Source organism: Pogoniulus pusillus, chromosome 5 (assembly GCF_015220805.1).
Source record: "Pogoniulus pusillus isolate bPogPus1 chromosome 5, bPogPus1.pri, whole genome shotgun sequence".
In the NCBI taxonomy this organism is placed as follows: Eukaryota; Metazoa; Chordata; class Aves; order Piciformes; family Lybiidae; genus Pogoniulus; species Pogoniulus pusillus.
Genome location: NC_087268.1, coordinates 41,677,893 through 41,704,991, shown reverse-complemented (window position 1 = coordinate 41,704,991; position 27,099 = coordinate 41,677,893). Strand labels below are relative to the sequence as shown.

Below are 27,099 nucleotides of genomic sequence, written 5' to 3'. Positions count from 1 at the left end.
AGCCAGGCTTTGCTTGAACACCTCCAGGGACGGTGACTCCACCACCTCCCTGGGCAGCCCATTCCAATGCCAATCACTCTGTGAAGAACTTCCTCCTAACACCCAGCCTATACCTCCTCCAGCACAACTTGAGACTGTGTCCCCTTGTTCTGTTGCTGGTTGCCTGGCAGAAGAGACCAACCCCCTCCTGGCTACAGCCTCCCTTCAGGTAGTTGTAGACTGCAAGACACATGGCATACTATTGAAAAAGATTGCCACAACAGAGGGACTTCAGAGACTCACAATCCAAGACATAACTGTGGTGTATATAGTTGTAAGGAAAAAAAAAAACAAACCAAACATACAAAACTCAATCTGGAGCTGTTGATTTCAGGAAATAAATTAATAAATGGTAGCATGAGGAAACTTCCAAAAAAAACCCCAAACAACAATGGATTGCAAACTCTTGTTTAAAAGAAAAAACTCCAAGAAGCTTTAAGGTGCATTCAAAGTCATGTGAGGAAGATTTCAAACATGCATTCTGCCTGTGCAGCTCCCTAAATCAATATGTTCAGATGTCCAAGAGCTCAGCAGCTCTCCAAGAGCCTGGCCCCCTGTTCATGAAACAACTCACAGCACATTGGGACAGCTGAGCTGATCCCTTTACCTGCATGGGTGTGAAAATTATGCCCTGCCAAGTTTGTTGCCAACTTATTTGACACCAGGCACCCAGCAAGAGGGGAAAGGCCCCGACTCCTTTGCTTCCTCTCTGATTAAGTACATGGCATTTGAATGGAAAATAACTTAGCCAACAACACCAGCAAAATTACATCTGATTTTATAAACCTTGCACAGAAACCTACAAAAGGTTGCTACTTCCAACAGCTAGAACCATCTTAGAGCACCCAGCTTAAGACAGCTATCCTTTGAAAGAGACTTCCACTACTGTTTGGTGAACAGCTAAAGAAAGTGTTCATGGAAACATGTTAAAATATGAGCAACACTGCAGAGCACAAAATATGTACTAATTTAATATACAATAGATGCAGTGTATCACCTGCAAAGGCATACTTGTGGACATGTTGATTACTCAGTGTACTTAGTCCCATCCCATTTAATCTGTTTAAGGATTAAGTACATATGCAATAAAGGTATTTTATATACAACATTATGCCACAGGTAAGGACAGCTACAGTAAAATGAAGCTGGATGTGAGGAGGAAGTTGTTCAGCATGAGAGTGGTGAGAGCCTGGAATGGGTTGTCCAGGGAGGTGGTTGAGGCCCCATGGCTGGAGGTGTTTAAGGCCAGGCTGGATGAGGCTGTGGGCAGCCTGCTCTAGGGTAGGGTGTCCCTGGCCATGGCATCAGGGTTGGAACAGGATGATCCTTGTGGTCCCTTCCAACTCAGACTGATTCTATGATTCTATAAGATGGTCTTACCCTAGAAGAGGCCAGGATGCCCTGTTCCTGTTGACTATGAGGTTATCACAGGATGACTAGCTGTCATGGACTATGATTCTATGAAAATGCAAGACATTAATTTATTACATAGGATTCTACATAATACTTAAATTGGAGTGCCACAGCACAGAAAAGCTCTGGTGCCATGAATTTTTCAGCATAAGCAGTGCTTAAGAAAGAAAATCGAAATGCATCTTCATTAAATGTGTCTCTCACAAGCAAAGAACCACAACAGAAAGTGGAGTTAGTCTGGGGGCTTTTTGTTTGCTTGTTTGTTTTGTTGTTCAGACGTATATTACTGCAGTATCCAAATGTAAGCATTTAATATCTGAGTGATTAGAAACATGGACAGTCTTTCTTCCCCAGTGAGCCTGGAAGAGGGGAAAAAAAGGGGGGGAGGAGGGGGGTGAATTTTTTTCTTCCTTCACGATTTTTAAACAGCCCAGTGTAGAAGATCATAGAATCAACCAGGTTGGAAGAGACCTCTAAGATCAGACACTCCAACCTATCACTCAGCCCTATCCAAGCAATTAGACCATGGCACTAAGTGCCTCAGCCAGGCTTTGTTTGAACACCTCCAGGGATGGTGACTCCACCACCTCCCTGGGCAGCCTATTCCAATGCCAATCACTCTCTCTGCCAACAACTTCCTCCTAAAATCCAGCCTAGACCTCCCTTGTCACAACTTGAGGCTGTGTCCCCTTCTTCTGTTGCTGGTTGCCAGGGAGAAGAGACCAATCCCACCTGGCTACAGCTTCCCTTCAGGTAGCTGAATAGCCCAGAACTGGGCACAGGACTCAAGGTGTGGCCTGACCAGTGCTAAGTACAGGGGCAGAATAACCTCCCTTGTCCTACTGGCCACACTGTTCCTGATGCAGGCCAGGATGCCATTGGCTCTGCTGCCCACCTGGGCACACTGCTGCCTCATCTTCAGCTACTATCTATCAGTACCCCCAGATCCCTTTCTGCCTGGCTGCTCTCCAGCCACTCTGTCCCCAGCCTGTAGCACTGCTTGGGGTTGTTGTGGCCAAAGTGCAGAACCCTGCACTTGGCCTTGTTATATCTCATCCCAAGATGCACAGACACAGTGATTATTGCCAAGAAAAATTCCATTCACAATTTAAACAAATTATTCATTTATCCACACCCTTTCTTGGAGAATAAAAGAACAAACTTGTGTTATGAAAATCAACAGAACAAACATAAGGGAAAACAAGCCCTGCTACTTTTGCTAAAAACCTTGAGATGACAAATAAGGAACCAATCTGAACAGACTGTAACATCTCTACAAGTCAGGAATACTCTATAAACACTATTCCACAAGGCAAAACACTGTTTCTGCTAACTGCTGTCATCTAGGAGACAATGGAGAGAATTTAATCTGATTTACTTGGTAGTTATATGCTTATATATGTATCCCTTTATTAAAAAGCTCTTAGACAAAGAGATAGGTACTGTTCTTTGAAGAAATACGTGCTGATAAAATTTAAATACATAAATAGGTACTTTGGCTAAGGCTTTGCATACTCTTACTCACTGACTCCAAGCCAAATTAAAATCATTAGGACTTCAAAAAACCCAGCTAATCATTCAGGAAAGGTGGAATCTGGTGTTTACCAGCCACATATTTTCTGATCGACTTGCATGCAATACTTATCACCACACAGCATGACCAAATCAAACCCAGATGCATTCCAAGGCAGTTGTACCAGTGAAACTTGATGCAGGAAAAGCCAGAGAAGATGGAAGCTGGTGGAATCAGATTGGCAGGGCGGTTATGGAAGACACATGCAGGAGCAAAGGACTTTGAATCAGTCTGGGATTTCATTATAGTCTTAAACATGGATACTGAGAGGGGGATTTTGGACAAAGAGTTCCACTTTTCAGCTCCTCAATCTTGACTCTTTGTAAAATACACCAAATAAGGACTGATAATCACTCTGTGTGAATTAACTGCCTATGAAACACCTGGGCAGTCCAGGGTAAAAGAAAACCAAACACCATAAACCCTATAGAAACCCAAAGTAGCTTCAGAAAGCATGGTCTTGCACTGGCAGTTTCTCTTACTGTGCCTGCACTGTCCTTGACTGTCCTACAGTCACATACTTACAACTTCAAGCAGAGAAGTGACTCCAACAGCACAAAACATTTTTCTCAAGCAGAGAAGTGACTCCAACAGCACAAAACATTTTTCTCAAGCAGAGAAGTGACTCCAACAGCACAAAGCATATAAAATTGGCCACTGGTCATGCCAAAGATGGCACGTAAGGAAACAGCAGAGGAGTAACTCCAACAGCACAAAACTTACAATTGGCTACTTGTGATCGTACAAAAGATGGCATGTAAGGAAATTTTCCTTCAGTGGCATGGTTTGTATCCTGGTAAAAGGTGAATAGCTACAAAGAAAGAGCAGTTTCAAACTATCTTTACACAAGAAGCTCTACTCAGACACAGAATCATTGAATCAGACAGGGTTGGAAGGGACCGCAAGGATCATCTAGTTCCAACCCCCCTGCCATGGCCAGGAACACCCTACCCTAGAGCAGGCTGCCCACAGCCTCATCCAGCCTGCCCTTAAACACCTCCAGCCATGGGGCCCCAAACACTTCCCTGGGCAACCCATTCCAGCCTCTCACCACTCTCATGATGAACAACTTCCTCCTCATGTACAGCCTGAACTTACCCACCTCCAGCTTTGCTCCATTCCCCCCTAGTCCTGTCACTCCCTAGTAGCCTAAAAAGTCCCTCTCCAGCTTTTTTCTAGGCCCCCTTCAGATACTGGAAAGCCACAAGAAGGTCACCTGGGAGCCTCCTCTTCTGCAGACTGCACAGCCCCAACTCTTTAGTCTGTCCTCACAGCGGAAGTGCTCCAGCCCTCTGATCATCATGTGGCCCTAAGCCACATCTTAGCTCAAACAGGGCTCAGATGATATATTCTGGAGTAAAATGTTTCATTCTGGCTATATATTCTGAGGCCATCCCAGTTGTAACTTTTTAAAGAGGATAAACACCATCATGGCTTGAGGGCAACCCAGTTTTGAACAGAACTTTATCTGTCACAGAGGCAGAGAGTACCATAGAGATACCAGGTGGGGGTTGGTCTCTTCTGCCAAGCAACCAGCAACAGAAGAAGGGGACACAGTCTCAAGTTGTGGTGGGGTGAGTATAGGCTGGATGTTAGGAAGAAGTTGTTGGCAGAGAGAGTGATTGGCATTGGAATGGGCTGCCCAGGGAGGTGGTGGAGTCACCATCCCTGGAGGTGTTCAAGAAAAGCCTGTCTGAGGCACTTTGTGTCATGGTCTAGTTGATTGGATAGGGCTGGGTGATAAGGTTGGACTGGATGATCTTGGAGGTCTCTTCCAACCTGGTTGATTCTGTGATTAAAACATGGCAAGGAAGGACAGAGAAACAGAAAAACAGAATCTCAATTTGACTGGCACACAAAGGGAAAAGTAAATCTGCAGTATTAATGGCTTAGTAACTAAACTAGTTACTTATGGCTTATTAACTGACCAGTTACTTATGGCTTTCGTAACTTAATTGCTACTAAAACATGAAAATGGAGCATTAACTCAAGTAAGCATAGAATAACTCAAGTAAGCATAGAACTTTTTGCCTATGTTCATTCAAATGTTCAATAAAACTGTTGAACTAAATTTGTACAAGATTTGGCAGCTACAAAACAGTTGCCCATGTTGCCTCATCTGTACTTTGTCGGGGTATCTACCTCCACTTTGCCTAGGTCATGTCATTCTGCCCCTGTACTCTGCACTGGTTAGACCACACCTTGAGTCCTGTGTTCAGTTCTGGGCCCCCCAGTTTAGGAGGGACATTGAGATGCTTGAGCGTGTCCAGAGAAGGGCAACGAGGCTGGGGAGAGGCCTTGAGCACAGCCCTACGAGGAGAGGCTGAGGGAGCTGGGATTGGTTAGCCTGGAGAAGAGGAGGCTCAGGGGAGACCTCATTGCTGTCTACAACTACCTGAGGGGTGGTTGTGGCCAGGAGGAGGTTGCTCTCTTCTCTCAGGTGGCCAGCACCAGAACAAGAGGACACAGCCTCAAGCTATGCCAGGGGAGATTTAGGCTGGAGGTGAGGAGAAAGTTCTTCACTGAGAGAGTCATTGGACACTGGAATGGGCTGCCTGGGGAGGTGGTGGAGTCGCTGTCCCTGGGGCTGTTCAAGGCAGGATTGGACGTGGCACTTGGTGCCATGGTCTAGCCTTGAGCTCTGTGGTAAAGGGTTGGACTTGATCTGTGAGGTCTCTTCCAACCCTGATGATACTATGATACTACTATGATACTATGATCTCCTCCCCATCAGATTCATAAATCTTGTTATTCCATAGCCCCATGATGCAATCTGTTAACCATGGAAAAAGCAGGAAGAGGTAAGACAAAACTATAAAATGGTGAGTAAGAAACCAGAGATCCATTTCACTAAGCAAAGGGAGAAATGAGAAAATGAATGACAAGGATACTACATAGAGATAGTTCAGCTTCTAGCAGAGTCAAACCAGGACAGCACCTTTTCTCCCTGATGATTTCTGCAACCAATCTATATTGTTCAGGACTTTGGAAAAGCAAACTCGAGTGAATTTAAAGTCTTCTTTAGAGATCAATGTAAGTAAAAGTAATGTCATTAGGCACAGAAAGAACACAGACTCTTAAAAACACTGTAACAAATACTGTGCCCTTATGGCTATCCATAGACACAAGAGAGAAGGTTTTAAATCCTTCATTTTCTAACTTTCAGCAAGAGAAGCAGAAAAACCAAGAGAACAATAGTTATAAAACACTCTGAGGGAAAAAAAAACAGTTCAAGGTTGGAAGTATTCAGCAATAGAGGAGGGGGGACATGGCAATTTATGTGAATTATTATTGAGGAATGACCAGCATTCTTATTCACGTTCACCATAAAGCCAGAGGGGAAAATGGGACATTTAAGAGTTGATCATAAATGTTTTTATTTCCTATTCAAAAGGAAAAAAATAATTCAAGCAAATTATTTCCAAGGGAATACATCTGATTTAATTTAGACTTTGAGAAGACATGACCAAACAACAAAATTAATATTAAAGTTCAAAACTCTGCGAGGAGCACAGGCTTTGAACAATGTTTTCCTCAGAGAGCATACATCAAGATGATCTTCAATAAAGTCCTGGGAAGAAGAGAATATTCAGGAGATGCTTCTGGTTACACCATATTGTAAGAAATATATTTACCCAAAACAATACATAGCTTTGTGGGAAAGAATCAACAGCCTGTGCTCCAGTTGGCATTAAGCTCAGATTCAAGCTTATTCGGTCTCTTCCATCTCATCATGATTTGTTAAAACACATCAGAAACATGTACATACTTCTCTGAAGAATCATTTACAAATACCAATCTATCTAAACTGGATTGCAGCCATCAAAGAGCATGGAGAAGGCTGCAAATTAACTCAAGAACCGTTTTCAAACTGCAGCTCTTTTATTCACCACCCCCCCCAACCCCACCTCGGCCCTGTTTTTCTCCTTCATTTTATTTGGACATCTTCTGCTTTGGATTTTTTTGTTAAAGTTTTCAGATATAATCTAAGTGTTCAACTAAGCTCCTTTAGAGGCTGAGGGAGCTGGGGGTGTTTAGCCTGGAGAAGAGGAAGCTCAGGGGTGACCTTATTGCTGTCTACAACTACCTGAAGGAAGGCTGTAGCCAGGTGGGGGGTGGCCTCTTCTGCCATGGCAACCAGCAACAGAACAAGGGGACACAGTCTCAAGTTGTGCTGGGGGAAGTATAGGCTGGATGTTAGGAGGAAGTTGTTGCCAGAGAGAGTGATTGGCATTGGAATGGGCTGCCCAGGGAGGTGGTGGAGTCATCATCCCTGGAGGTGTTCAAGCAAAGCCTGGCTGAGGCACTTAGTGCCATGGTCTAGTTGACTGGATAGGACTGGGTGCTAGGTTGGACTGGATGATCTTGGAGGTCTCTTCCAACCTGGTTGATTCTATGATTCTACTACACAAATAACTCTGCAAGTAAATAAAATAAATAGTTTCAAATAATGTGCATTTCATTTATTGTGTGCACAAAGCAGAGCACACTTGGGTGTTTACCTCCATATAATCTGAATTAATATTTTTAGACCATCCAAATAGTTCTTGAGAGTTTACCTTTGCTGTGACAATGACAAATCTGTCACTCAACAGAGGGATGTGTATCCCCTGCCCACCTTCTCCCACTTCAAAAAATTGTAACTTCAAACATTCTGTTTAGTAACCAGAAATTGTATATTCCTTTAAACTGAAATTATTCTTGAGCTATAATTTGGGGAAACTGAGCATTCAGTGTTGTCTGGTAAGTTGTTCCACATAAGAGTTTACTTAACTTCTCTTGCAGAGACTTAAAAATCTACTTTCTTTTTCTCCATCTGATGGGTATGTAAGCTGGCTAGAATGTTGTGGGGGAAAATGTGAATTAATATGTAGCAATGAGTCTTATTCTACTGATAATCACTTGATATTAACTGGAGGTGTTTAAAAGCAGAGTGGATGTGGCACTTGAGGCTACAGTGTAGTGATGAAGGATGCTGGGATAAAGGTTGGACTGGATGATCCTGGTGGTCTTTTCCAACCACAGCAAATAGCTGTTGTGCTAAGGGATTTGGTTTAGTCAAGGACTTGTCAGTGTGAAACCTATGATTGGACTCGATGATCTTGAAGGTCTTGTCCAATCTAAGCAATCCTGTGATTCTGTGATTAACTCCCTCTGTATGCTGGAAGAAAGAAGCCTGGTAAACAATTGCTGCAGATATTTCTTGTATTGCTCAGTTTCCTCACCTCAAAACATTTGATAGAGCAGTGCAAGTTCAGCCTTTTCCTTAGAGAAGCTGAAGTGACCTCATGCCAGTTCTTACCAACAGCAGTACATGATGACAAGACTCTCTCTTGGTCAGTCAATAATAGCTGTGTCAAGCAGGGATCCACACTCCTCAATTGAGATTACAGAATACCTCAAATGTGGCCCTGAGCTGACAGAAGACATAGTTTAGCCTAAGAAATCTCACTCTTTAATAAGGCATTTGAGGGTCTTAGAAAGTTAGATAATCTGAAAGGCTATTATACTTCTTAGGAGGGTAAGGAGTACTGTTGTAGGTGACTGGGCATGTCTCTTGGTTGTATCAGTATCTGATGAAAATGACCTTGTGGCTCAGCTGACTTGCAAACACCTTATCAGAAGTTCTCTGCTCAAAGCCTCAGCCACCATCATGTCCTGTGCTAATTTGCTCCTTAACAGTAAGGTAGTATTCTGCAGAGAGCAAAAGATAAGTCTTTAAAGATGTGTTAGTATTTCTAGTATGGTCTGGATTCCATTCCTTTCTTCAAAGAAAGATGATCCAACTGTCCTGTCCTGGAAACACATTCACACACAAATGACTGACAGAATGAGAGATTAAGGTTCATCAAACATTGGCTTCGCTTCCTGCAGTAATTCAAATCCAGCTCTTCATTTGAATGCTCCCAGTTGAAGCACTGCCTCAATAATTAGTTGTTTTATTTAGGCAAAAGAAAAATCTTGTTGGGCAGCCCTCTTGAAATGGGAGCAGCTTTTAAGAACTCAAAGATGCTAGTGTTATGCAGAGGTGTGGCTTAAAGCTGGCAAAGAGAATAAACAATCCTAGTATCTTTTCAGCCTCATTGAGGTTTTGACTCATTTTAGAGACAGCTGAGCCAGGTGTGATATTTACAACTGCCATAGACACTTTATTTCAGCTGACAGTGCTTGCTCTGATACATAACCATAGCAGAAAGCTCAGTATTATATGCAAAATATGTCCTAAGCATCAAAATAGCATCTCCACTTTATGGTGAAGATGCATGAATTACTCAGATTTGAAAACAATGTGTTCACTGCTGACATTTGTTGAAATCAGTAATCAAATCCCAAGAAAGAACATGGAAAGATCTGCTTTTCCCTTACGGTTTGTTAAACATCAACTCACAGTATCACAGTATCACAGTATCATCAGGGTTGGAAGAGACCTCACAGATCATCAAGTCCAACCCTTTACCACAGAGCTCAAGGCTAGACCATGGCACCAAGTGCCACGTCCAATCCTGCCTTGAACAGCTCCAGGGACGGCGACTCCACCACCTCCCCGGGCAGCCCATTCCAGTGTCCAATGACTCTCTCAGTGAAGAACTTTCTCCTCACCTCCAGCCTAAATCTCCCCTGGTGCAGCCTGAGGCTGTGTCCTCTCGTTCTGGTGCTGGCCACCTGAGAGAAGAGAGCAACCTCCTCCTGGCCACAACCACCCCTCAGGTAGCTGTAGACAGCAATAAGGTCTCCCCTGAGCCTTCTCTTCTCCAGGCTAACCAATCACAGCTCCCTCAGCCTCTCCTCATAGGGCTGTGCTCAAGACCTCTCACCAGCCTCGTTGCCCTTCTCTGGACACGCTCAAGCATCTCAATGTCCCTCCTAAACTGGGACTTCTGGTGCAGAACGTCCCTTCTAAACTTCTAAACTTCTGGTGCAGAAGATCCAGGAACGATGAAAACAGCCTTTGTTCAGATTCAAAACAAACCTGACCACCTTCTGAAAACTCACTCCCTCCGTGCTCAGCTTTTCCAGAAACTGCAAGTCTTCAGTTAACCAAATGAAAGGAGAAACCTAAGAATTCCCAGGCCCCTGGCTTTCCATCAGTTGGCCAGATGGGATTCGATACAGCCAAGAACCAAGTATGTAGGTTGGCATTAATCACTCACAACATCTGGTAGAACTGCTTAAAAACTCTGAAGGGTGTCCTTGAAGAGTCAGATGCCTAAGTATCTTTGGAGACCTGATCCATAGTTCTGAAAATTTGGCTTTCCTTCAAGCTGCTACAATTCATTAAGCTTCCTTTTATTCTTGTAAGAGAATTGACTTCAATAGGACACGTATAACACCCAATAATATTTCACCACACTCCAGATACTGGGCTAACACAAAGCCAAAACCCCTTTCAGAAAGAAAACATCCATTTTATACCCTTGCAGTTCTCCTACTTCAGAATTCTGAAGGACTGCACAATAGCCTTAATTACTTCTACTTCTCAGTGAAAAGTTTCATGTTTTACCATTCCAGGCTCCAGGAAAATTTATGGTCTTTCCAACTCAGACATCCTAAGCACTTGAGGGTCTGTATCTGACAGCAGGTAGTTCTCCAGCAGAGTAACAGTCCTACAGTCGGTGCTGAAGCTGCAGTTATGGTATGTGCTCAACTTTCAGTGCCTTTACGTTTCTGAGATGTCAGGAGGAGTGAATTTAGTCATTTCAGCAGCAGGCAGGTGGGCACTGGAGTATGCACTGTAGTATTCATGTTTTGAAAGAGAACTGCTGCCATAAACAACTCCTGACTTGTGCTAGCCTAGGAGAACTACAAGGGAACTAAATTGGTGGGTTTCTGTAGTTTTTTTCCCCTTAATTTCCTACCTAAATTGGAAGCTCAAGTGCACCCTTTTTACCATGAGGGTAGTGGAACACTGGAATGGCTTGCCCAGGGAGCCAGTTGTGAGGCCCCATTCCTGGAGATACTCAAGATGAGGCTCGACAGGGCTCTGGGCAACCTGATCTAGTTGAGGATATCTTTGCTTACTGCAAAGGGGGTTGGCCAAGGTGACCTTTAGAGGTCTCTTCCAACCCAAAACCATTCTGTGATTCTATGATACATGCACATGCTTAAGATGAGAGTGCTGACACTAATGGCAACATGCAGAGTTTTCTCAGAGAGCTGTTTTACAACTATGACTGCACATTTTTTGTATCTTTTGATTCATACTCCTCCCTAAACAGAATGCTTTCCAACACTGCTATTTAAATAAGTGGCAAAAACCCCCAAACCCCAAACCACCACCAACAAAAAGTAGTAACAAGAGAAGAACCAACAGACCAGAGCAGGGTAAGGTTTTAACTCAATATTACTAACATAAGTGCACCACCAGTACCTTCCCATGTTGTCTATATCTGACATCACTGCACCAAAAGCTCACATGGAGGGATTGGTTCCCTCATGCCTTAAAGACCTCTGGTTCTCACTGGGCTACAGATTCAGACTCCCTCATGCTTCTTCTCCCTCTGTGTGCTAGTTTGAAGCTAGCTAGAATGTTTTGGTGAGAAGAATTAGATTACAGGCTGTGAAAGGGAAACAGTGGTGATGTCTACTTCACTCATAGGCTTGCTGAGAGGTATAAGAACAAGAATCCAAACATAGGTCAGGCACTTCTTCTGCTTGGGAGCTCGGGGAAGCATTTCTCTTTCTAGCCCCTCTGCTGTCTCTCTGATTAATCTACTTTGCTTCCTAACCCCCAGGCCAAACCTCCATTCTTCCTTGGGACTGGGGTAAGGTTGAGAGGGGTGAGAGAAGGTGGAAGGGCTGTTAGGAGCCCCTCCTGGGGACTCAGGTTTCTGGGAGGGCTGTTGTGTTTCTGTATTATCTTTTACCTTGTATATTTCTGTATATACTGTAGATATCTGCTTGTATATTCTGCTAAGCTGTAAATAATAAGCTTCATTCAATTTCCAGAGCAGTCTGAGTCCAGTCTGGGTGATTTCCAAAGTGGGGGGGGGCAGGGAACACCCAAACCACCACACTCTGTCACCATGGCCTGCATTCCTGGCAAACAAGGCCAGAGACTGATCTTAACCTGACTGCCCTGCATATGCTGGTGGTTATGGCATCTCCTGGGTAATGGGGAGCATCACAACCGACCTCCTCAAACAGAAGACAATATAGAGCACAGATTTCTGCACCTTCTGAAAGAACATTATCATTCCCATAATAAGGAAGGGCAGCATTACCATCCTATCATGTGGTCTTAGGTGTCTACTAACACCATTGCTTCATCTCCAGCTCAGTGAGGAACACTAATGTGTACCACTGGGTCAGATACCAAAATTCCAGAGACACACAAGTGCTTAGACCTTGCTTCCTGCACTGCATTTTTTTGTCTAGCTGTAGGTGACTTCTGTTACACCACACCAACTGCCTGGAATCTCCTCCTTTACTTTCAAGAGGTTTACACCTACTCTTGGTTAACTGATTGCCCTACTGAGGCTAGAAGTCTACAGCGCATGAAATGCAGTGTCTGATTTATGTTCAGATATAGAATCATAGAATCAACCAGGTTGGAAGAGATCTCCAAGATCATCCAGTCCAATCTAGCACCCAGCCCTGGCCAATCATTTAGACCATGGCACTAAGTGCCTCAGCCAGGCTTTGTTTGAACACCTCCAGGGACAGTGCCTCCACCACCTCCCTGGGCAGCCCATTCCAATGCCAATCACTCTCTCTGACAACAACTTCCTCCTAACATCCAGCCTACACCTCCCCTGGCACAACTTGAGACTGTGTCCCCTTGTTCTGTTGCTGGTTGCCTGGGAGAAGAGACCAACCCCCACCTGGCTACAGCCTCCCTTCAGGTAGCTGTAGACAGCAATGAGGTCCCCCCTGAGCCTCCTCTTCTCCAGGCTAAACACCCCCAGCTCCCTCAGCCTCTCCTCAAAGAGTTTGTGTATTCCAGGCCTCTCACCAGCTTTGTTCACCACAGCAAATGTAACATCAGAAAAATAAGAACAAGTGAATGAGGAAGGCTACTGGAAAGACATGGAAAGTAATTTTCTAAGAACCAAAATGCAACAGGCCACCCAGGGCAGCTGTGGAGTGTCCATCTCTGGAGATGCTCAAGACCCACCTGGATGCATTCCAGTGTGACCTGGTATAGGTGACCCTGCTCTGGCAGGGCTGTTGGACCAGATGGTCTGTCGAGGTCCCTACCAGCCCTTAACATTCTGTGATTCTGTGAGCTCAAGTCTGGCTGTGAAGTACACTACATTGTTACCTTGATTGTTTGTAATTTCAGAATGCAACCAGAACAGGTTTTCCCATAAATAAATCAAATCTCTTCCCATGATTCTCTTCATGAAAAACTTCCTATTTGAATGACAGTTTTTAATTACTCAGATCAAGTTCTGCTTGCATAAAGAGTTTCCATTTCAAAGAAGTACTGCACTGATATGAAAAGTCTCTATGGAGAAACAATCTCCTCACTGGAAAATGCACAAGTTCTGACTGCTCTGTGGCTTTCCTGTAGAGAGGCTATGGCATAGCACAGAGAGCACACAACTGCACCAGGCTCTTGCCAGATGTGTCTTCTTAATTTGCTACAGATCCACTATGTCCCTGGGTAAGCTTCAATTTCTGTAAGCTTCTGCTTTCTCCAGTCTGCGAAAAAAATAGTTTCTAGAAAGTATTTCTTCACCCAGGGAAGGAATCAGGGAGGAGGCGGACGAGTGGGTGTGATGGGGATTTTAAGAGATCCCACTGGAAGTCTTGGGAATCATGCCTCTTGGCTGTCTCAGGCTGCTCCTGGTTTGGTGAGCTGCAGATGCAATTTACATAGAAGGCACTCACCCTCTAAGGTTAGGACAGGACAGGGAAGGAGCTGTTGTGGCAGTGGGGAAGCCATGTGGAATGAGGCACCAGTGGACCAAGCCTGAGTTGAGCTTCTGCAAGGATTTGCAATCACAAAAGGAGCAACTGCAGCGTTTACCCCACCCTCCCCTTCTGCCATGTAGCAGGGTGTTAGCCTTTGCCAAAGACCCCAGACAGGTACTGCTGGCACCTGAGAGAAGGAATCCTAGAATCGTATAATCACGGAATCAACCAGGTTGGAAGAGACCTCCAAGATCATCCAGGCCAACCTAGCACCCAGCCCTAGCCAGTCAACCAGACCATGGCACCAAATGCCTCAGCCAGGCTTTTCTTGAACACCTCCAGGGACAGCAACTCCACCACCTCCCTGGGCAGCCCATTCCAATGCCAATCACTCTCTCTGGAAAGAACTTCCTCCTAACATCCAGCCTAGACTTTCCCCGGCACAACTTGAGACTGTGTCCCCTTGTTCTATTGCTGGTTGCCTGGGAGAAGAGGACACCCCCCACCTGGCTACAATGTCCCTTCAGGTAGTTGTAGAATCACAACTTGGGCTCTTCAACTAATGAAGAAGAAGGAATGAAAAAATGTCCTAGGAGATTCTGGAGAAGGTTGGGCAGAAGGAAAGAAAAAAAACAGCTTGAAAACCGCTGGATTATAATTTTATGGTAGCATTATTTGATGGCCTGACTTAGCAAGTCTTTCCAACTTTGGTTCCAAAGATTGTCTGGATACTTCCCTATCTCATCCAGGTGTTTGAAGTTTAATTAATTAATGTTTGTAAAGAGCGTTACAATTTGCAGATGAAAGGTCCTATGCAAGTGCAACGTAGTATTACTCATTGAGGCGATTGGGTTAGAGAGTATCACGTTACACAATACAGCTCTTCCCTCAATGATTTTAAGCGTTTGAAGTTCTGATAAAATGTGTTTATCACAAAGATAGAGAGAATGGAAATACTCTTAAGGCGTGACCTGGATTATGAAATCAGAGGTATGGTTTTGGGAAGGGAACAAACGAGAATTAAAACAACTCCCGAGGCCAGATTTGTCTGCAGTTGTATAAAATGCATTCTCTTCTTCCTTCTTTTTTTTTTAACCCCTCTTCCAGTAGGCTTTTCTTCTCTTCTAAAATAGAACTGGTTATTATGAGGGGTGTGAGCAGACATGCAACAGTTCACGTTCAGTTCCTATTTCCATACTCATTCAAACTTGACGTTTTCTCATGACTTTCTCAAAATTAGTTTCTAATTCTAAAGGTGAATAATTTATTTTTTGGAAAGTTCTCCTTTAACCAGAAATGAAATGGAATTAAATCAGAAGCTTGTTGACAAAACCAAATGGGAGACTTCAGTCAATTCACTTCAAGAAAAGCCTTGATGAGGCACTCAATGCCATGGTCTAGTTGACTGGCTAGGGCTGGGTGCTAGGTTGGACTGGATGATCTTGGAGGTCACTTCCAACCTGGTTGGTTCTATGATTCTACTTTAACAAGGTTGACATTCAAAGCTATTCAGATTTAAACAAGCTAAAGGAGTAGGTCAGCATGAATTTCATGACACTCAACAACAACAGATGCAACGTCCTGCATCCGGAATGAATTGATTCCCCTGCATCCATGTCATCTGGGATGTAACTGCCTGATAATGAGCTGTGCTGATAAACAGGTGGGGTCTGGGTGGTCAGTAAGATGAAAAGGAGTCAAGCAGTGTGTCACAGATACCAACAAGAGTGCAGATCAACAGAATTGTTTTATTTCACTGCTCAACATATGGTGACCAGTTTTGACCTCTCAGTATAAGAAAGATGAGGGTAAACTGGAGCAAGTTGTGCCAGGGGAAGTATAGGCTGGATGTTAGGAGGAAGTTCTTGCCAGAGAGAGTGATTTGCCATGGAATGGGCTGCCCAGGGAGGTGGTGGAGTCACCGTCCCTGGAGGTGTTCAAGACAAGCCTGGCTGAGGCACTTAGTGCCATGGTCTAGTTGATTGGCCAGGGCTGGGTGCTAGGTTGGCCTGGATGATCTTGGAGGTCTCTTCCAACCTGGCTGATTCTATGATTCTATAAGTTTTAAACAGGGTCACCAGAGTAGTCAGTGGACTGGAGCAACTGACCTATGAGGATATGGTGACAGACTTGCCCACCCTAGAGAACAGATGGCTCCAGGTGAATGAACAGCAATCTTCCCATAACTTCACAGAAGTTAGTGAGAAGACAGAAGCAGGCTCTTGGGAGATAGACAATGGGAAGACAAGAAACGATTGCCATAAACTGAAAGGAGGTTTCAAGTGGATATAAGGGAAAAGACTTTATGACACATAATTAAACATAGCGGCAGGTTGCTCAGAGAGACCATGGAATCTCTGTCTTTCAAGGTTCTCATGACTGAGGTGGAAAAGGATCCAAGAAACTTGACCTGAAATTAGTTCTGACCCTGTTTTCAGCATGATGTTAGACTGAGATTCCTTTCAATCTAATACAGTGGGAAGAGAGGGAAACCCTAGTTTATGTTCCAGTTAGGTATACTTGCTCAAGAACAAGCTTGTGCTTTCATGATTGAGTTGAGAGATGATAAAGTTTGGTCAAAATTAGTTTGAAAAGTAGCTACTCACTATTTGTCAGAAGACAACTGTTAACCCTCCACTCTACCCTCACTTTCTACCAAGCTTATTCTAATAGCAGACAACAGAGTTTTGAGACTGCTTATAAATGAACGTGTCCAGAGAAGGGCAACAAAGCTGGTGAGGGGCCTGGAGCACAAACCCTATGAGGAGAGGCTGAGGGAGCTGGGGTTGTTTAGCCTGGAGAAGAGGAGGCTCAGGGGTGACCTCATTACTGTCTACAACTACCTGAAGAGACATTGTAGCCAGGTGGGGGGTGGCCTCTTCTGCCAGGCAACCAGCAATAGAACAAGGGGACACAGTCTCAAGTTGTGCCAGGGAAAGTATAGGCTGGATGTTAGGAGGAGTTCTTGCCAGAGAGAGTGATTGGCATTGGAATGGGCTGCCCAGGGAGGTGGTGGAGGCACTGTCCCTGGAGGTCTTCAAGAAAAGACTGAATGAGGCACTTGGTGCCATGGTCTAGTTGACTGGATAGGGCTGGGTTGATAGGTTGGCCTGGATGATCTTGGAGGTCTCTCTCAACCTGATTGATTCTATGATTATTGCACCTAGATGTCTCAGCTAAAGGAGAAATAAAATCAGAGGGTTTAATACTACTGGGTAATGGAAGAATAATGCACTTCACATTGTGAATCTTTCCTCTTAAAAAGCATCTGCATCATGTTAAATTTATGAATTCCTAAAACATATTATTATTAAAATACACTGAAAGCTTTCCTTAGCTGAGTCTTCTCAATTTTGGTGATATTTAAGTACCTTATTAGTTTTCCATGAATGCTGTTTTTATTCTTAATGGCCCTCATTAATGGTTAAGTCTTCTAGAGGAATGTTTGATCCCCTTGCATTTTTAACACACAGATTTGTCTTACTCTTCCAAAATTCTACTATATTCCCACTAGGAGTTACATGCCTCAGTAACCCAAGTAATTAAAAGTGTAACAAAAGCACATCTGTCATAACTGTGATCATTATAAATATGCCATCATACTTCTGATTTGTGCAGAGACAGAATGAGTAACTGAGTGAGGATGTCAAGAAAATAGGTTTGTTAAGGCATCACACATCAGCTTATTCCTTTTTTCCTGTCCTATGCCTCTCTCCCTCCTCTCTCTCCCCAGAATTACAGGAAGTTCAAAATGAAAGAATGCAAAAGGATGAGAAGTATTTAACAACTGCAGACTTAAAGCCACATCTTCTTGCAGATCTGTTCCTCAACACCCTAAAGAGGGGACAGGTACTTAAAAAAAACCACTGTACTAGACAATGTATGAGCATAAAGAACTTTTAGGAAACTAGAAAAGGTAATAGTAGCTAAAGAAAGAATATAAGGTTAAGAATAATGTATAAGACCTAAAAAAATGCAGCAGGGTGGCTACATAGTTGGTAACAGCACTGAGCTACCTGGGGACAAGGGCAATTTCTATGCTTTGTTCTAATGATTCTCATCAAGAAAGCAAGCAAATAAAATATTTAGCTTTCATTATACCTGCGTAATATTAAAGATAAGAAAGCATCTTCATGGCAAAGAGCATTCTGTGCATAGCATGTTAATGGTAACTAATAAACCAAAACCCACAGAAATCCCTTTGGACAGCTAACAAACACACACAGCTATTAATTAGGTCACAGTTGTTTCCTCACAAATCCTTTGTTCACTTTAGTTGTAGAAAACATCAACATATCCATTAGACCTGTGGGGAGGTATTCACCAGTGAGGAAGATATTTATTTATCATATGTTAAGTGCTTGCAATTTTATGACTACTTATGGTAGTTCTGCTGGTTTCTTTCTCAGTAAATAAACTATAATCACTCAGTTCACAACCTGTCCTACCCCTCAAAACACCACTCACCTCAGTAGATCAAATTGTTTCATTTTGTGTACTTCAAGAAAGATGTTGAGGTGCTGGAACATGTCCAGAGAAGGGCAACAAAGCTGGTGAGGGGCCTGGAGCACAAATCCTATGAGGAGAGGTTGAGGGAGCTGGACCTGTTTAGCCTGGAGAAGAGGAGGCTCAGGGGTGATCTTATTACTGTCTACAACTACCTGAAGGGGCATTGTAGCCAGGTGGGGGGTGGCCTCTTCTCCCAGGCAACCAGCAATAGAACAAGGGGACACAGTCTCAAGTTGTGCCAGGGTAGGTCTAGGCTGGATATAAGGAAGAAGTTCTTCACAGAGAGAGTGATTAGCATTGGAATGGGCTGCCCAGGGAGGTGGTGGAGGCACCGTCCCTGGGGGTCTTCAAGAAAAGACTGGATGAGGCACTTAGTGCCATGGTCTGGTTGATTGGTTAGGGCTGGGTGCTAGGTTGGACTGGATGATCTTGGAGGTCTCTTCCAACCTGGTTGATTCTATGTGGATTCTATGTGGATTCAGGCAACCATTGTAATTCAATCACTGAATTTAAGATGCTTTGGGCATCCAGTAAAGAAAACATGTTGAAAATTATCATGCTTCATCTTCACAAAACAAAAGTTAACAAAAGTATTTTTTTAAGGTTTTCACCAAGTGGTGAAGGTTAATTTCCACTTAGAACTCAGTTAAATTTGAGTCTGAGTCACAAACTTGGTTTTCTCATCAGTTACTTCACTAACTGGCTGTGAAGAAAGTGTTTGAAAAGGGCTTCTGTTCCTACCACAGAAGACTATAAAACTGCAGGCAGTGTATGATTTCAAGCACATAAACCAGCCCCCCTTCCAAAGAGCAAAGGAAGACCACTCTGCCTTTAGGAACACACTCAGCAAGCATTTCAAGATGGCAGAGAGGATATTTCACAGTGGCAGAGTACATCTCCGCTTTGTTGGAAACAAAGATGGCAGAGGCTGCTGGATTGGGAGTGCTTCATCTTTTCTCTTGGAACCTTGCTTTAGAAAGCTGGCCATGTTTATTACCTCACCAGTCTAGTTCCACTTCTTCACTACCACCCTTGCCCCAGGGCAGCTACTACCACATCTCCTGCACCAAAACCTCTACCACTTCCTCCTCGCACATCCCACACCACTAAGTATTGCCACTGCCTACCTCAGCCCACCAAGACTGAATTAATGAACCTGACTGGATCCAGCAGCCTCTGTCCAGAGCCTCTTGGGTGTGTCTTCACAGTCTCCTAGTGCTGGCAGTTTATTTGCCTGGGTCTGCTGCTGCACCTCACTTGCAACAGGTTCACGCTTTACAGGTTAGAAACCACAGGGCCAGACAATGCAAGAAGTCTTTTCAGGTCATCACTTTTACAGTTGTATGGACAGCCACTCACAGTAACCGGAATAGCTAGGTGAACTAGGACAAGCCTAAAGTACAACTTAAAACTCTGCCCACTTGTGGATCAAAATGAATGGCATGAGTCAAGAACATGATTGTTCTTTAGGGGACAAAAACAAACACTTCAGCAGTTAACTGTCTTACCATAATCCTGTCACTGTCGATGATGGTGTTCAAGCGGTGTGCAATGGTCAGCACCGTGCAGTGAGCGAACTTCTCACGGATCGTCTTTTGAATGAACTCGTCTGTTCTGAAACACATCAGGAGCAATGCAGGCAAAAATAAGATGTTTGTGTGGATAACTGAGTGGCAGGCAGGTTTTATGACTTCATCACACATGACTGCATAGCAGGAAATATGCTTATGAAGTCATTAGAGTGTTTCTTCCTCTCTCATTATATTAGATGGCTTGGAGGCATATCGTGAAACGTACTCTGAAATCTATCCTCTAATACTTCACAGCACCACAGCATTACTAGGATTGGAAGAGACCTCACAGATCATCAAGTCCAACCCTTTACCACAGAGCTCAAGGCTAGACCATGGCACCAAGTGCCACGTCCAATCTTGCCTTGAACAGCCCCAGGGACGGCGACTCCACCACCTCCCCACTCTTGAGGACAGAGTTCCTTCTTGCAAGAGCAGTGGGTTTCATAGAGCCATAGAATCAGGGAGGAGGCGGACGAGTGGGTGTGATGGGGATTTTAAGAGATCCCACTGCAAGTCTTGGGAATCATGCCTCTTGGCTGTCTCAGGCTGCTCCTGGTTTGGTGAGCTGCAGATGCAATTTACATAGAAGGCACTCACCCTCTAAGGTTAGGACAGGACAGGGAAGGAGCTGTTGTGGCAGTGGGGAAGCCATGTGGAATGAGGCACCAGTGGACCAAGCCCGAGCTGAGCTTCTGCAAGGATTTGCAATCACAGAAGGAGCAACTGCAGCATTTACCCCACCCTCCCCTTCTGCCATGTAGCAGGGTGCTAGCCTTTGCCAAAGACCCCAGACAGGTACTGCTGGCACCTGAGAGAAGGAATCATAGAATTGTATAATCACAGAATCAACCAGGTTGAAAGAGAACTCCAAGATCATCCAGGCCAACCTAGCATCCAGCCCTGTCCAATCAACTAGACCATGGCACTAAGTGCCTCAGCCAGGCTTTTCATGAATGCCTCCAGGGACGGTGCCTCCACCACCTCCCTGGGCAGCCCATTCCAATGCCAATCACTCTCTCTGCCAACAACTTCCTCCTAACATCCAGCCTAGACCTCCCCCGGCACAACTTGAGACTGTGTCCCCTTCTATTGCTGGTTGCCTGGCAGAAGAGACCAACCCCCACCTGGCTACAGCCTCCCTTCAGGTAGTTGTAGACAGCAATGAGGTCACCCCTGAGCCTCCTCTTCTCCAGGCTAAACACCCCCAGCTCCTTCAGCCTCTCCTCACAGGGCTGTGTTCCAGGCCCCTCACCAGCTTTGTTGCTCTTCTCTGGACACATTCCAGCACCTCAACATCTCTCTTGAATTGAGGGTCCCAGAACTGGACACAGTACTCAAGGTGTGGTCTGACCAGTGCTGAGTACAGGGCAGAATAACCTCCCTTGTCCTACTGGCCACACTGTTCCTGATCCAGGCCAGGATGCCATTGGCTCTCTTGGCCACCTGGGCACACTGCTGGCTCATCTTCAACCTACTGTCTACCAGTACTCTCAGGTCTATTTCTGCCTGGCTGCTCTCCAGCCACCTTTCAGGAGACTAATTTCCAGTCTTTGATTACAGAAAGTGAAAGTTCTGTAGAGTCAGAAATTCCTACAGATTTCTAAACAAAAAAACTAGAGTCATTGTTATTTTCTTAGAAGCTTTGATTTGCACAAAGCAAAGTTGGTGAAAGCCAATGTTGCAAAACAACCAAAGAATGAACAGAAAAACAGCTTATAATAAAGGTTCCTCATTTAATCTTCTTTTGCACTTGAAATGAAGGAGGTGGTTGGTAAACTAAACTAGAACTGCAGTAGCTCAAAAATGTGAATACTGAAAAAAGGAGAACTTAGCACATTCCTTAAATCAAAAGTAGCAACTGAAACACACAACTCAAGGAAAGGGACAAAGGCTTTTACGTTAAGAGCCTCACCAACTAAATGAATTAAGCATCTAACTAACTAGAAAAGAAACACTGACCTTATCAGAAGCACACCAGCCAGGCTTAAATGGGCAAATTTCTAGAGTCAATGAAAAGGGAAAGGCATGGCTGGAAGGTGAATCAGAGCACCTGAACTAGACAGCCATCAAGTGATGAATGCCCTCTAGAGGCACCTGAAAACCCACAGTGCACAGCAAGCCTTGGATCCAAATCTGGGCACAAAGCTGGGCCGTATGAACACTCACACACTGCCCATCAGCCTCAAAAAAAACCCAGTAAGTCATGTGTCAGAGGTTGAGTTTTAATCTACTGCTATTCATACCATGACAGCTTCAAAACGAAAGTGCTGGCTGGAACAAAGTATTATGGGGCTTGAAGTTCAGATTGTAACATGAGAGGCTTCCTGTTCCAGTTGCTGCTTTAGAGTTCCCCAGGTTTAGCTCTTTTCCAGAGGAATGGCAGCAAGACAAGTTGGAATTGGCTAGTTCCCTGGTTTTCTGTGCTTCTGTTTCTGCAGGTAGAATCAGTCAAGGTAGCTGTGCAGTACATTATTAGCTAAGATGACTGCATTGCTGTTGTTAATATTTTTATTAGCTTAGTGAAACTTTTATCTCAAGCCAGAGTTTCTGTGTGTTACTTTTCCTTCACTTCTGTACTGGGAGAAAGAGACAGGTTAACAAATTTAGAATCATAGAATCAGTCAGGGTTGGAAGGGACCACAAGGAGCATCTAGTTCCAACCCCCCTGTCACACCCAGGGACACCCTACCCTACATCAGGCTGGCCACAGCCTCAGCCAGCCTGGCTTTAAACACCTCCAGCCATGGGGCCTCAAACACCTCCCTGGGCAACCCAGTCAAGGGTCTCACCACTCTTCCTCCTCACATCCAGTCTGAATCTCCCCATCTCCAGCTTTGCTCCATTCCCCCTAGTCCTGTCACTCCCTGATAGCCTAGAAAGTCCCTCCCCAGCTTTTTTGTAGGCCCCCTTCAGATACTGGAAGGCCACAAGAAGGTCACCTCACAGCCTTCTCTTCTGCAGACTGAACAGCCCCAACTCTTTCAGTCTGTCCTCATAGCAGAGCTGCTCCAGCCCTCTGATCATCCTCATGGCCCTTCTCTGGACACTTACGATGCATTAACCTATTACAGGTGAAAAAGGTAGAGAAACTAAAATTCTCATCCAAGACAGAAGGAAGACACAAAGAACTCAAAATACACTGAGGTTTAGTTAGAGCAGTCAAGCAAGCTCCAGCCCAGAAGTCAGGCACTTGAAGGCATGGATCTCATTTCCAGGATTTCTCTGAAACCTGAAATAGTGCTTTATATATAACAACAAGAGTAATGTATACTGTACATAAGGTTAAAACAAGACAAAGGAGCTATCTGCATAAACTATTTAAGCAGGCACACTGGCTCCAACCAGTTGTTTGCAAAGCTTTGAGTCTTCAAATTGTTAACTGGAAAAAGAATATAAAACACAAGAGAGATTCATGCAACACATGTCTTCCTCTGACAAATAGTATTTTTTTTAGACAGAAGTAGTACTCTACATTGAATCTGTCTGCACATGATAAATATTTGGTATCACTTCATAAATTAAGCAAAAAAGAAAAGAATTGTTCTGATGCAATCATGTCAGGAGGCACTAACAATAAAAAGTGGACAAAGACAGCTTTGGAAGATGACTTGGAGGAATGGAGTAACCATTTCGTTTCCACAGTTGGAAACGTAAGCTCATGCTCTGCAAGACTGAATATAACTTCTGTTACAAGCTAAATTTAAGCAATTGGTATCACAACAACAAATCCCTGCTGCTGACAGAAGTCATCATCAGAGAGAAGGAAGACAAACAGTTAAGTAAGAGTTCCCATGCATGATGATTGTCATCTTCATCTGGGACAGAATCATTTAAGCTCTGCCGTGAGCTAAAAGAACCAGATTCTGGGCCATGGTTTGAGAAAGCCTTGTCCTTGTGCACCTACTTCCTAAAACTACCTGAAGAGAGGCTGCAACCAGGTGGGGTTGGTCTCTTCTGCCAGGGAACCAGCAAGAGAACAAGGGGACACAGTCTCAAGTTGTGCTCGGGGAGGTCTAGGCTGGATGTTTGGAGGAAGTTGTTGGCAGAGAGAGTGATTGGCATTGGAATGGGCTGCCCAGGGAGGTGGTGGAGTCACCATCCCTGGAGGTGTTTGAGAGAAGACTGGATGAGGCACTTAGTGCCATGGTCTAGTTGACTGGATAGGACTGAGTGATAGGCTGGACTGGATGATCTTGGAGATTTCTTCCAACCTGGTTGATTCTATGATTCTAAAGAAGCTAAAGAACATGGTGGGAAGCAGGTGTTGCTCAATTCCTCTTGAATAAAGGCCAGTATATGATCAGAGAAAGAGACATGAGGAGTCAGGACAAATCCAAGCTCTTTGAGACTTCTCACCAAAAACAAGTTTTCATCATTAAGACCCCACATGACTGCAGTATCAGTGCTTTCACCCCAGTGTTAATGCATGTATCTTGTTTTGGTATCTTCTCAGTGATGGCTTAATGACCTTATTACTCTCAAAAGGAAAAAGCCAGGGTCATACATGAAAACACTCTGCTATGGTTAGAATAAAGAAACAGAAATGAAACACTCAATAGTCCCTAGAATGACATAAAGGAAATCTTCCTGCAGAGCTACTACAGAGCACTGAGAATCACAGTTTGCTCAGGAATTATGAAAAGGACTTTTCAGAAGGGGAACTTTTCAGAAGGGTTCAGTATTATTTATATCTCTCAGGTTACTCCTACTGTTATCTGAAGAGAATGCCTCATTCTTGAACATCCCTGTCTTCTGTATTCATTTATTATATCTTCCTTTATTATGTGCATTCCTCATAGCACTACATCTTCCTACATTTACAATAGAAACCATTTCTCATTCTTTGATAGATACTATCAGGCTATTATCTTAAACAGGTTTTTCTTGAGTATAACTTACCCTTAATAAGAAAGTGCTGGCCATATTATGGGTGTGACAAATGATCTACAAAGTAATCAGAGACCTAATAGTTCCGTCTTTAAATATCAACGTCTGAAATCTCATGCAAACAAGTCAGCTGATAGTGACTCCATCAGATCCTCTCTAAGGTTCATGGCAGATATTGGAGTATAATTTTTGGGGTGGCAGGCAGAAGCATCATCAGTAACCTCCAGGGAAATCTCAGGAAGAATGTAGAAAAGTCAATAAAATCTACAAGACGAGACAATCTAGAAGACTAAGCAGAGAATCTGTGTACAGAATTATGTGCTGACAGAGTAGGGACTGTATCACATGTTGATTAGAGTCAGCTACTCCTGTAAAGTGACAAAGGAAGCAGCATTCATCTTTTTATTCAGAGCATAAATGAACCCTTTGTGGTGTCTACCCACACTGAGAAAGTGGCCAAGCAAATGCCAAGTGATTCCATCACCCACCTCAGTGGATCAAAAGCAATCATCTTTCAGGCACATTAGAAACCAAAGATGCAACCTGAACACCAAAACTCAGGGCTGCTGGATGACAGAAGCTCACTCATAATCTGATTATATGAAAATGGGAATCAAGATACTCCCCATTGCAAGGGACAACACAATAAGAAAGCCCAAGATGGTGGTACAGTTGTGCCACCGGTACCACAGGTTGAAGATCTAACACCAAGTATCACAGCAATCCAAGATCTGGTGTAACCTGAACACCTGAATTAGTTGGTTGTGTAAAGAGAAAACTATCTAAAGAGCAAGAATAAATACAACCTGAGTGAGAAGCAACCAAGCTCCTGAAAGAACACTGGATAAGCCATTATCTTCAGTTTAAACTTCCCCTGGGACTGCCCTGAAAGCTGTATCTCACACTATGCAACTCCTGAGTGGTCTTAGATAATTTCTCCAAAAGGGAAACAGTTACAGATAGCAGTTAGATGTAATGAAAGGTTAAACTTTACAATGTTAAGCTGGCTAAGAAACTGAACTATGTTCAATGGTTGTTTTTACCAGACTCAATGAACAACCAATGTAAAAAAAAAACACAAACCACTGTTCCTAAAAGGTTTTTGTCCTCTCCAAGCAGAAAAAATATGAGGTAATGCATAACAGTGTAGTCAGGGAACAGGGAGCTCCAGTTCAACTCACTCTTTGGAAAAAAAAAAGGGCCACAGTAACTAAGGATTTTGTTTCTGTATATTACCAAAATGACTACAGAAAGATTTTCATCTTTTTCATCTCTGCTGGTCCAGATTTCCTGCAACTTTTCAGAACGGTTCAAGCGCTTTAAAATCACTCCATTCTTCAGAATGAGAATGCTGGCTTCAGGACCAAGAAGATAAGATCAATTAAATGTCTGTCAGTCATCATGTAAAACACACAAGTAGCCTGACTCAGGGCAATCTTCTTTATGGCAAGCTCCTCCTCTTCCTCACGACAGTGCTGACAGCCCTGCAGCATGCAGAGCAGCTAGTAGATACATGGAGCAAAGGGGAAAAATAAGGGTACATATGGGAGCTGAAAGATGCAAGAAGAGAGAAAAACAAACTTCAAATGCCTTCCTTTAACTCCCTTGCTCAGCTTCACTCAGCAACAGGTAACAAAGACCTGAGTTGCAGTGGCCCTAAGCCCTGGCAAAGGTACACTGCACAGCTCTCATCCTGCTGTGATATCCTGCATCCATTACCTCATGTCATCTCACCCTTCCAACCCCAAACCCTGCCTTCTCACATTTGCTTCCAGGTTGAACTGGAGAAAGGACATGGCTGCAAGCAGTGATTCAGGCAAAGAGAACAAGAGCCAGAAAAACAAAAAGAGAAATAGTATCTCCAGAGCTGGTGACATCTCCCCATGGCTTCCTACCCCAGGTGGTTGATAGAGGTGTGCTTGCCGCCAGGCTAGAGACAAAGGTGCCAGGTATGGGGGTTGTGCATCAGAAGAGGAGGTTTTCCTTCCATGCCAAAAATGCCTCCTTAACTGCTGTTAAGCAACCCACATCAGCATTTCCTCATGAGTGCCCTATCAGATTGCACAGCTAAAAAATACTTGGCTCTAGCTACAGCAACACATTAAGGAAAAGGTAATAATGGCTGCAATGCAAACTGAATTCAAAGAAGAAGCTCCAAGTTATTATTTGTATTGTTATACCTAAGGTTGATACAAACAAACTTATACCTTATTATAATATATATTGCAGCACACATTAATCAAGATC

The 27,099-nt window shown here is 43.9% G+C and overlaps 1 protein-coding gene across 4 annotated transcripts in view; it reads right to left on the bottom strand.

Moving 5' to 3' along the window:
- Positions 1-27,099, bottom strand: part of ABCC4 (ATP binding cassette subfamily C member 4 (PEL blood group)) — a 209,482-nt gene that overhangs the window by 12,635 nt on the left and 169,748 nt on the right. For 3 of the 4 annotated variants that reach the window (XM_064143883.1, XM_064143882.1, XM_064143885.1), the window contains exon 29: positions 19,900-20,005. In XM_064143883.1, the coding sequence (XP_063999953.1) occupies positions 19,900-20,005 (106 nt within the window). Of the gene's footprint in view, positions 1-6,467; positions 6,597-19,899; positions 20,006-27,099 lie in introns of those variants that run through there. The other variant, XM_064143886.1, reaches the window with a different exon arrangement.